We start from the raw sequence: 12,473 nt of genomic DNA on the forward strand, positions 1-12,473 counted from the left end.
TTTTAGTCGCGAGGGATTTAATAATTAAATACTGGAGTATTTACTAGTGGAGAAATATTTACTTTTAGTTTAATTTTATAAATAAGTGATTATTGATATTAATTAAATTGATTATTATGGAATGTGTTATAACGTTAACTTATATTTAATATACTAACTACAATCAAATGATAGATAATAGATCACCAAATCAAGCCATAAGATTATATAACTATTTCGATTTAATTCTTTTTTCACACAACGTACACAAAATTAATGATAATTTTATAAGGATTTTAATGAGATTTCACTCGCATATGTTCGCATATGTTCTGGTGTTAAAATTGCAAAATAAAAATATCTTGAATTTTTTTATTTTTCAAGAAGTTGATTTGTATTGGTTTACATTGGTTTCCCTCCCCTATTATAAAGGTTATTTATCTTTAACTCACAAAACTGTAATGGTCGTCATTCTGACCTATTTCTCATATAATCACATTCAAAAAGGGTATTGAGGTAGTTAGATCTATGAATTTATGTATTATACTCTTAAGTTAATTTCTAAACACATTAATCAGATTCAAAAAGGGCGGTTAATAATATAATATGATATATAAAGGGTATTAAAATAGTTACCGGACATTATTTAAACTAATAATTTATAAAATGTGTTATCTTTTAATGTGCCCCTTTTTGGATTTCTTCTAACTTCATATGCAGACTTGAAGAGTTTCTCATGGATGAATCACTTCTCTGCACTTTTGCAGTCTCTGTGTAGGTACCAGCCTGTGTTAACCTTTTTGTCTCTCTCTTTCCTTTGGAGAGGGTGGCTAGCGGCTCCTTTTTAGGGTGTTAATGAATCCCTTTTTGCATTCCTGTAAAATTAGATTAGTTTAAATAGAAAAATATCAATCTATAACTCATTTATTGGGCAAGTCAGATGGGTCATTAATTAATAGCTTTTACTGTTTCATTCCTTTTTCCAAGACACAACGGCCACTCATTTATATTCCTTCTAATTAATTTGGCAATTTTAAAACCTAATATTGTTCATGCATTCTTAACCCTTTTATTGTTTTTATACTTATTAAAAACTTACTAAATATTATTTGATATATATTTTAAAGGAGATAAATGAAAGGTTCTAATAATCATTCTGTTTTTTTGGAATATGTATTGTTTTACATGTGTGCAGTGGAGGCTGAGTTTCCCTCCCCTATAACTGCCTTAAAAGTCATAAACTTTGGTGATATTCCGGTTTTTCCATGAACTACGAAAGTAGTATACAAAGTCATCAACTAATTCGGACTGTGCAGATTTCCTATCCGACCCGACCATGATATTTTCCGATAAAATTATGCAGACGTGGCTTTGACCGATATAGGGAAAACTACCTTAAAAGTCATGAACTTTTCAAAAATTCTGATTTTTCCCATGAACTACAAATGTAGCATACAAAGTCATGGAACGCAAGATCCTCGACCACTCATCATATAAGTCATGAAACGCAATCTACACAACCGATTTCAAAAATTTTGACAGATTTAACTACATCTAACACCAATTTCATCAAAAAAAACCATCAAATTTTCTCACATCTACAACAACAACAATGGCCGTCTCCACACCCAACACCCAGACCTACTTCTACAACACTACCAACGCCTTCTGCAACATCATCAGATCTTAAAATCCACCGTCGTCATCTCTTTGTTTCTGGCCACGTCGGGACTCGGGAATCGACAATTCCAAGAAATCGGTGAAGGGCAAAGCACCGCTAGCTCGCAGTGGAGGAGCTTCAAAACCTTCTTCCACTCTTCCGGAGCCCCAACGCCATCCCCTTAATTCGACGACAACCTCATCTTTGACAATTACCTTAAATTCTCTCGCTTCACTCTATCCAATGTTGATACCAAGCCGATGCCGGATTTGTGGCCGCGGATAAAGAAGGAGGTGATGGTTGTCATCGTTCAAGAACCCACCATCATCTGTTCGCCATTTTTGACTTCAATTATGCGCTCAAATTACTTTGTATGCTACATTTGTAATTCATGGGAAAAATCGGGAATTTTGAAAAGTTCATGACTTTTAAGGCAGTTTTCCAAATTAGATTAAACAAGTCAATACTCACGCTAGCTTAAAAACACATGTTATCTCGCTTCGTAGAAACAGAGATTAAATAGTTAGTCTACTGATTTTGTAAGCATGGAAAGAAGAACATAGAACTACCAAATCACTGTGAGTTGGAGTAGGATGTAAGTTGTGAAGAGAGTGTTGCGGAGTGATTTATAAATTGAGTGATAAAATGTATTTATAGAACTAAGGCAATTAAGCTTGATTTAAAATAAACAAATAAATGAAAATTAAAAATAACAAATGAATAAAATTTGATATTCAATAAATTAGTACTACTACTATTTTACACATGAAGCACTAAAACATCTGAACTAACTAACTAAACAATTATTTGAAATCATGATAAAGCTTTAATCATATTATAACATGTTTTAATTGTTTAATACTCCCTCCATCTCATAAAAATATGAGTATAAAATTGATAAAGTAAGAGAGAGGATGAGAATGATATGGTAAAGTAGAGATAAGGAGAATGATAGTTAAAGTGATGTTAGTGGATAGTGAGACTGCACATATTTTTGTGGACTGCACATATTTTTGTGGGACGTACGAAATGAAAAGTGCACATATTTTTATGGGACAAAGAGAGTATCATATTTTACCGCGTAATATCATGTTCAGGTCGTTATCATGTCGTGTCAAACTAAATTGAATCGTAAGATATTAACGTTAAATGTATGGCTAAAAAATTTCGCCATGACACAAACATACACAAAGCTAATGGTTATGGTTTGGGTTTAGGGTTTATAGTTTTTTTAGGGTTTAAGGTTTATGGGAAATGGTTCAGGGTTTAGGAACTCATTTGGGTTTAGGAACTAATTTGGGAGGTGAGTTATTGGGCATATTTGATGTCCTAAAATTATTGACTTTCATTGATTCTCTTAAGAATTTGGATTCTCCACATAATATAAACCCATAAACTATTACAATTACTATTAAGCAGCTTCAAATTTACCCCCAAATCTATATGTGAAATAATTTTAGTTGAATTGAATTAAATTAAAATCATAAAAATGTAAAGTTTAGTACTCTTCATTTTGAAGCAAATCAAACTTTAGTAACTAATTTAATACACATACCATAATTTGATAATTATTTATAAAATTAACATAAGAAATAAATAAAAATTTAGTGCTCCTTTCGAAACAAATCAAACTGTGATAATATTTTAATGACTATTTATGAAAGTAATCTTGATATAAAACATAAATTTTAGACATTAAAATTTAATAGCCAGTTCAGTACAAACCATTTACGAAATTAATCCAAACTTTCAGAGTCACATCAAATCTAGCAACCAATGATTAGATTGATCAAAATCTAACCTTAGAAGGGAAACTTTATTTTTTTTTATAAGAATGAAATCAACAACTATGATATCATAACACGATTTTCCTTTTTCTCATAAGAGCCTTCCAAACCTAACCAATGTTAAAATACTTACCCTATAAATCCATAGCAGATAGCATAACCTTGTGGTTTTCAATTTGAGAAATGTTAAAATAGTTGAAACTTGTAACATTATCTAATTTGTTTTAGAGTTACAACTGAGAAAACTCTAACTGCCAACCTATTTTTGGAAGAAAAACGTTTTACCAACGGAGATACAATAAAACTGCAACTTACTGATTTAAATATACACCTTGAAGTCCTAACCTATCGTTTCAAAGAAAAACGTCTTACTAACTGAAATACGTTGAAAAACTGCAACTCCGATATATAGTATTACATCAGTGTGTAAAAGTAAACATTCGTGACTACCTTGTCCTCGTTCGTACTCAACAACACGATTTCCAAAGTGCGAAAACAATTTAAATGCAGCCTAGCTACTGCAGAGCTTTGGAGATCACCAGTCACCTTGACATTTTGTCATGTGCAACTTTTCTAGTAGTCACTTAACAAGAAAACAACACACAAGGGTGAAAATGAGAAGGAATGCACCTTCATTTCGAAGCTCTTTTCCCGAGCTCAACGAGCATAGTCAATAAAGCTTCACACATTTCGCAAGCATCGGGCTCTGTGGGCTCTTTCTTCCATGAAGAGTACACCATCCAGGAATGGTCGAGTTTCTTATCGGGCTTGACCACAACAGAGCCAGGGACTTCAGCATCGCGACATGTCACGAGGCCATCGCTCTTCTCTCCGTATCTTAGTCGTAGGTGGAGTGCCGTAATAGCCATGGCAGCGGAAACTGGGACTATTACGGGCACCTTCCGTGCTGCAAAGATGGCATCATCGTCTGCATCCTCATTTAAAATTCGAGGTAGCCAGGGGAGTTCCGCATGTGCAATGTGTGACATGGTGGCAAGCACACCGGGTCCCACACTTGCTTCGGAGTGGAACGAGATGAGAGGAATATTATCAGGAAGCTTGTGTTTACGGATAAATTCCTTTCGCTTCTCATAGGTGAGATCCTCAAGTGCTCTTATATCACCCTTGACAAAAGAATAACCATAACCATATTCAGTTACATTGATCTTGAAAACCAAGGATACAGAAAACAGGCCCATAAAATTACATCTGAAACTTCACAGACAATTATCACACAATACAATTATATACTGCAAAATGCACAATCTAAGTTATCAAACACCTGCAAACTACAGAAGCAGATAATCTGCTAGTAAATTCTGAAATGTATAAACAAAGCAGCTAGAGCAGCTTATCTGGATTATACAGTTGGCATGCAATGATATTTACACTTAAAAACAAAAAAACATCAGCCAAGGCTAGTTTGATATTGGAGGTACTATCTCTTCCATTTCAAACAATCTCCAAGATTTTGAAGCTCACTCAAATATATGAGAGAAACAAGTAGCATAAGAGAGCATATTAACAGCTAGATTAAAATGACTTCTACACATTCACGGAAGGAGACCAAAAATATTCTTTGTTCAAAAAAAAGGCAGTTTTCATAAAAAGCACAAGTTTGCTCCAACCAAACTGTGAACCATTCAAATGAAGAAATACACACAAAAATAAATCAATTAAAAAAAATGCAAACTATAGAATGAAAAATCCATCACATGCTTTGACGAATATATTACCCTTCTCTAAAAAATTATTATTATTTTTAGTGATTAAAAGCAGACTCTATTTTTAAATGTTCGTAAAAGGCTTTTGCAATCTGAGAGAATACCAAAATATGATAAGATTAATTGTCCCTTCACTTCCTTCTTTTTTCCTTCTCCTTGATGAAAACATACGTACATTGTACATAGAGTCATAGACACAAATTTTCAATCTTTATCTCAAAATTTTGATAAAGGAGTATGAAATTGAGTTTAATATATTATACGTTTGCTATTAGTGTTTTGAAGAATGCGAGACATCATGAACCAGCACTATGTGGAAGGTAAAGAGAACAAGAAGACCAAAAGAACAGGTAAAAATGAAGAATGTTTAATAATAATCAAGTATAAAAATTACAATGCAACGAAGCAAAACATTCGGCCTAAGTGCTAAGTGCTATTTGCACTGTTATGATCAAAGGGAAAATCCTAGACATGTTCTCCAGTATTGAGAAACTGCCTTCGGCCTTTTTTGGTAAACCCATTCTTTAATCTTTATCACACCACATTACAAATTGAAATGCTACAGATTATAGTTCAAGAAGGTCATGTCACAAAATAACAATTAACAATAAACATCATCTATCACTCAAGTAGTTATAAGAGGAACATATATCTAACAGGCTTTAAGAATGACACATGCTGGTTAATTATAGACATGAATCAACTCGTGATTCTTTCCTCTCCCCAGTTTATTTTCTTGTACAGAATCAAGGATAGACCAGAATACAAAATTCAGCACATGAGAAAATTCATATCAAGGAATGTAAAAGCACTACAAAGTAGTCATTTTAATTATGCCTACATTTCAGCAATCTTCAAGGCTTTCTCAAGTAATAGTCATTCATGAAACCATTCAAGACAATGAAACCATTCTAGAGTATGGAAATCATCTAGAGTAAAATGATACAGTATGTAATTTGATTTGTCTAAAGTATATTGTAGTAAGTATATTTTGATTTAATAAATGCTCTATATTTTTGGGGTTTTCAAGTTATTGTGTAGCATAACAGAATGCATAATTCAATATACCAATGAGTGAGTCCGCCATAATTGGAGTAGCCAATGCAAACAGACAATCTCTCAGTGCCACCAGTTCATATTGCATAAGTATTAGGTCTCCAACACATGAACGTTGACATTTTTACATAAGAAAGAGAGTGTCACCTTAATCAGTTTGCAAATCAGAAACTCCATGATCCTCCGAGTTTCCTTGTCAGCAACCTGACCTTCACGAAGAATATCAGAAGCTATGGGTGTTCCCCCATAGGGACTCTGTACAAGTGCCAATCCTGCCACTTTATCTCTCAACTCTTGTGAATAAATAGACAAGGCAGCGGCAGCATCAACTCCGCCCTTGCTGTGGCCAAGCAACATCACACGTTTACCAGATCCCCAGTATAACTCCTCTATGTATTGCTTCAATTCCCAAGCATTGTGCTCCACTGATGCCTAAGTTAGGGTATTAAAAACAAATATAAAAAAGTTGTCATGTATTAAATAATGAGATTACAAATTTAATAGTTCGGCCACTAAAAAATCAGTTACAAGTTCTGAAATAAAGCAAACAAGAAAAGTAAATAAAAAGCTGCATTACCTCACTGTGAATTTTAGCAATATGGCAAGCAAGACCCATCTTTGAGAAAAACCTCTTGGTGCTGACAAAATACAAGGGACCATGATTGCTGAAAAGTCCTGACTCATTTCACAAAATTCAAATGTTGAACAAATCGGACCACGACATATATTAACCTATTGGTGAGGGTGCTTGGTGATTTGAAAGGAATTGGATAAAGGTAGATAGTGGTAGGACAAGAGAATGGGTAGGTTTTTAAAACCCCATTGAATTGGGGGTATCAATCCTCTATACCAAGCACCCTAAAGTATAATAAATAGAAAAAAGGTCTTCAAGAAACCATAATTTGTTAAACCTGGAATCAGCAGGTAGACAAAAGAATCCGGCAGTTTGTGCACCCCATTCCTGACAACAATACATACACAGATACATGTGATCTGGTTGTAGCTCTGCCAAGTTGAAAATACAAGGACAAACTCTCATAAACCATCAATAGATTGAAAATTAAAATGACATGATGCACTGACCTCTTTATTTTATTCAAAGGAAGGTTATATTAAGAATGGAGATTTGACTTTATTAGAAGTGAATACTAATTAGGAAGATGGCTCACGCTTACTTGTGTTTACATATTGCCTTAAGTGCCTCATCATTTCAAAACAAAATTGGTCAACCATCAATAGGGCCTATATTGCATCAACAACAGTGTGGTATCAACTGGTGTAGTGATGCTACTGACCAGAAATATTCATAAATAAGATACAACTCTTATCGATGTTCACTACCAATAGAGCTTCAGCAATACCTTATACAGAGCATCTAAAACAAATGCAGCATTGGCCTCAATCTAATGACTCGACTCTTCAAAATTTCATATTATAGTAATAAATAAATAGGGTGAAAATGAGATTCTAAACTAGTAGAAATAAAAGAAGTCATACAATGAAACAGTTTGCTACAGCAATACTCATATCTATTCTGGAGAAAGACAGTCAACAATTCATCAGCCTTGTCTAATTTATTAGAAAACTCTAATTATTCGGACAATTTTAATCTTTCAAATTTGGTAATTATGAAAGGTACTAACTGCTTCGGTTTTGGTTGAAAAAAGATGTTTAAAACATCATGTTTTACTCCTTAATAATTAGTTACCATGACCACGTCTCTTGCAATGTATATCTTCTATACGGCTACATGGTATTTGTCGAACTTGACATGAAACACATTAAATATCATAAAAACCCAGCAATGGAATCTTTAAGGAGCAATTTTAAGTAATCAAGCGGTACAAGGACATGGGATTTGGCAGAGAAACAAATTATCACAGAAGTCAGAACATATATTTTCAAATTACTCCAAATGGGTAAGACTAATTATATTCCTGCTTTCGAACTTAAGTGACAACGCAGTGGCATTTTAATTGTATTAATTAAAAATCAAACCACACCAAGGTAAAATTATTTTGAACTTCATAATGTGGTACCTAGTTTCTTGTAACAGCTCTAGGAATCTAGCTGATCCATCCTCAACTGGAGCCATTTCAGGAGATTCTTGTAACCACCCAATGTCATCTGAAGACCCATTCAAAGTTCTCAGAACTCGAGATACAATACTGGAAAATCGCAGAATGAAGGTCACAAACAGCCCAAAAGATCAAATACAACTACAACAATTAAAGGGAATACTTCCCTACAGCTATAATTGAAGAAGTATTTTTCAAAACAAACAAAAAATAATTTCCTTTCACCTCTGCAGACGAGCATGAACACATCCCTTATGATAACCTATACACCTCCATGTTTCTATTGCTGATCTCCAAGCAAATTCAAAGAAAGAGATAAGGAGCGTCAACCTACAAACAGAAATGTTAAACAATCTCATGATCAGACTTAGAACCAACTCTGTCATGTACTGGGTGTGAGCAATGTCATTCACTAAGGACTCAATAAAGAAAGCATTGTAGCAGTAGCTTTACCCTTTAAAAACGAAGTGGACACCCCCTAGAGTAATTTCTATTAAAATTTCTGATCCTGAATTGATGAATGATAGATCCTCCAGATAAATGCCATCTCTGTCAAGAAAGCCTAAGCTTGTACTGCAGTTACAATCTCTTGATGAAGATGCATATTCAAGAGCCAAATTTTGTTTACCAGTGCAGGTTCCAATTTTTGGTTGTTTGCAAGAAGAATTAATCTCTGAATCTTTTAACAATCGAATCACATCCCTCAACACAAGATCTTCTGCAAGTACAGAGTTAGAAGAAACACCATGTTGAACTGAGAATGAAGTGAGAAATCAGACAAATCTGCATGTAATTGCGATGTTGACAAGGCTAGCAACTATGAGCAAAAAATTATAATGCTAAATACAACTTACCAATAAATTCAATCACTCGGCATGTTATACAGGAAGTTAAGCTTAAGAGGCGAGAAAAAATGTCATCCATTTCCGTACAGTAATAACAACAAATTTCTGAGAGAATTTGGTTTGCCATGGTCCCGCAAGTTCTCAAAGACTAGGATAGGCCCTGCAAATAAGTCGCATATTAGACAGTACAAGCACACCTTACATTTAACAGCTTGTGGGTCTTCCAACATCTTGTAACTTTTTTCATTTTCTTTTTCATTTCAAAAGTACTATTAGAGGTGTAAATAGAACCTACTCTTTGACTATATATGATTCGGACAGGAACTTATAAATTTTTTCACACCATAATGCAAAGTTTGTAGTATGATACTGTACTATTCATGGACTGGAGACAGCCAAAGATCTATAAACACCTATTGACATTTCCTCAAAACCAGGTAGTTTCCTAATCGACAATGCATGTTTAACTACCCAATTCCACACTCTCCTCAATCAGTCAATCCGATTAATAATATGGATCAATTACAATTGACAATAAAGGACAAGTCACAATTGTCTTTTCTTATTGACTATTCTTAGCTACAGAAGCCAACTTAAATCTAAATAATATCTTCAACATCATCAAATATACTCATTCAATGGCAAAAAAATGCATAGGAGTAGCTGAAAATGAATATTTTACTCAATTTCAAAAGATCAATTGCTCAATAACATCAAAGTCTAGACTTAATTAATCAAAGAGAATTAAAGATCATGGTTGCCCTACAGATATTCAGATCGCAAATACGCAATAACTGTTCAATTATTTCAGATCCCACATTTCATCGAATCAGCAATTGTGCGACAAAACTTACTTGAAGCTGCTGGAAAATGCAGTTAAAACGGGCGGTTATTCCCAAATCTGCAACGCCAAGAACACAAGCTTTTTCACCACATAATTTATATACACAAATGTGTGTGTGTGAGAGAGAGAATTGCAGTAAAGAAGGCATCCCCAATTCCAATAAAGAATACAACTTTATTCATGAAATGATAAAGAAGAATCCACATTTAATAAGGGGAAAAACAGAATACATTATCTATTTTGAAGAGAAAATTGATGAAAACCTGTCACGATGGGTTGGCCCCACCAACGCCGCATTTGATGATTCCAATCCGAATCCAGAAAATAAACGGATTGGTTCCAAAAAGGCCTCCGAAAATTGAATCAATTGGCGCACCAAAAAGAAGGAACTTTTTTTTTCCAGAAGCAATGTTGTTGCAGTAACTGTAAAAGGGGAAAAGAGAGAGAGAAAAGGAAAAATGGAAATGGGGAATTTGAAGCATAATTAATTACATTGGGTTACACGCGTCTGGATAGAGATGAGTGTTTGCGAAGTCAGTAGCGTAAGGTCATAAATTGGAGCCTCCATGAAAAGCGGGACTTACTAAGATTGCTTGCTTGCTTTTAATGCAACGTTTCTAGCTCTAAACATTCATTGCATTTTTCGGTCCACTAAGATTTAGGCTCCTTTTTTTAATAAATAAATTAAAGCTTATTAGGGCATCCGCCGTCGCGCGAAATTCCCAGCGAAATTCCCCGCGGAATTCCCAAAAACACCTCCTGCCACGTCATAAGGACTTTCCACTGCACTGCCACGTCATACGAAATTCCCACTGCACAACGGCGGAATTCCCCGCGGAATTCCCACAATAAAAAAATTCACAAATTCACAAATTAAACAATTTCCGGAAGTAAACAATTTACGTAATTAAAATTTCGACACAAATAGGGAAAAATTTTCATTAAAAAAAGAAAAATACATTTCACCAAATTAAAAAAAAATACATTTCAATAATTAAAAACTACATCAACGACGACCCCTACGCTGCCACACTTCTTCAATAATATCGTTCTGGAGTCGAACGTGAGCTTGTTTTTGGCGCGTGTCGACAAATGCACGGACTCGATCGACTTCGTCATGGGGTATCCCATGCGTATATTGCTAGTGGCCACGCCATGGCTTGAACCCGCAGCATCAGCATCATCATTGGCCCAATCGGTCAGTGTTGGACCTTCATCTTCGACGATCATGTTGTGCATGATAATACATGCGTACATGATGTCGGCGATGCTGTCAACGTACCACAGTCGTGATGGACCCTTAACTGCCGCCCATCGAGCCTGGAGCACACCAAATGCCCGCTCCACATCCTTGCGCGCTGCCCCTTGACGTTGCGCAAAGTATATAGATGGTACCAAAAAAATGAAATAAAGCGGAATTCCGCGGGAGTCAACGCAATGACGGACTTTCCTGCGGAATTCCGCTTAACGCCGCGAAACTGCGACGTCCTCGGGGGAATTCCGTATCCGTTGCGGGCATGCACAATGGCGGATGTCAGCGACGGAATTCCCACACGCCGGTGAGAATTCCGCCCCGACGGGTGCCATTGCGGATGCTCTTAGGAGTATAAAAATAATTATGAATTTTGGTAAGCATGTGGAGTTATTGATATACCACACGCGTCTCTAAAATTGATAATATGGTTAGATAGGGGCAATACATTCATTAATACATTATAGCACTCCCCCATTCCTATATAGCTATGTCGCTTCCTATTTGGCAGTCCCCCGTTCCTATATACCTGAGTCAGTTTCCTATTCGGATTGTCATATCGTAGATAAGTCATTTTCTTTTTTAACAAAAATTATTTTTCTCTCTTTTACTTTATTCTTTTTTTATCTCTCCATCTTTTTCCTTTTTATTTTATTCTAATTTTACCTAATTCATTTAAAATATTTTTTCTTAAATCTCGTGCTGAAAAGATACGTATCTACTATAGAAGGATTATGGGAGTACACTATTGATGACGAGAATCACATAATAATTTTAAAAGCTAAACAAAAATAAAGAATAGTTACATTCCATGACTCCATCTTCTCCCATTATATATCACTGAACCTACATAGACTTCATCGAGATCACATCATAAACATTTTCACTGCACTAAAGTGTCTGAAATTTGAAAAATTGGTTCCTCCCCTAGCAATTTGAATAATAAGAGCATCCACAGCGGAGTGCACACCGTTGTCCGTCCGTCCGTGCCAGCAAGCAGGGCGACGTGGAGCGTTTCTATTGGCCGTTGGCATTTTTTAAAAAAAATAAAAAATAATACCAAAAATTTAAAAAATATATTTTTGGATTCCCAAAAATATACAGATTTTATTACCATTTTTTGAAATTTTTAAAAAAAAATTTAATCCCAAAATCATCTATAAATACACACATTCATCATCTATTTGGGCGAAATTCGGCCACGAGTATTGTGTTTTTTAATTTTATAAATTTAATTATGTAATTTTT

The 12,473-nt window shown here is 34.9% G+C and overlaps 1 protein-coding gene across 2 annotated transcripts; it reads right to left on the reverse strand.

Moving 5' to 3' along the window:
• Positions 1 to 3,618: 3,618 nt before the first annotated feature.
• Positions 3,619 to 10,547, reverse strand: LOC121780895. 2 transcript variants are annotated; one of them, XM_042178550.1, is made up of 11 exons: positions 10,237 to 10,547; positions 9,984 to 10,030; positions 9,139 to 9,289; positions 8,913 to 9,002; positions 8,738 to 8,846; positions 8,510 to 8,614; positions 8,246 to 8,374; positions 7,118 to 7,167; positions 6,784 to 6,881; positions 6,354 to 6,638; positions 3,619 to 4,550 (listed from the first exon to the last, which is right to left on the reverse strand). In XM_042178550.1, the coding sequence occupies exons 3-11, from the start codon at positions 9,254 to 9,256 to the stop codon at positions 4,059 to 4,061; spliced, it is 1,476 nt and encodes a 491-aa protein (XP_042034484.1). In that variant the 5' UTR covers positions 9,257 to 9,289; positions 9,984 to 10,030; positions 10,237 to 10,547; the 3' UTR covers positions 3,619 to 4,058. The 2 variants fall into 2 exon arrangements, with proteins under 2 accessions (XP_042034484.1, XP_042034483.1); XM_042178549.1 differs by having other exon boundaries at positions 8,738 to 9,002.
• Between the last annotated feature and the right edge of the window lie 1,926 nt (positions 10,548 to 12,473).

This window comes from Salvia splendens, chromosome 20, assembly GCF_004379255.2.
Source record: "Salvia splendens isolate huo1 chromosome 20, SspV2, whole genome shotgun sequence".
Taxonomy (NCBI): Eukaryota; Viridiplantae; Streptophyta; class Magnoliopsida; order Lamiales; family Lamiaceae; genus Salvia; species Salvia splendens.

Coding starts and splice junctions, on each gene's coding strand:
- LOC121780895 (XM_042178549.1), bottom strand. CDS start 9,256: ATGGCAAACCAAATTCTCTCAGAAATTTGTTGTTATTACTGTACGGAA. Junction 9,003..9,138: donor CCGAGTGATTGAATTTATTG/GTAAGTTGTATT, acceptor CTGTACTTGCAG/AAGATCTTGTGTTGAGGGAT. Junction 7,168..8,245: donor GAGCTGTTACAAGAAACTAG/GTACCACATTAT, acceptor TATTGTTGTCAG/GAATGGGGTGCACAAACTGC.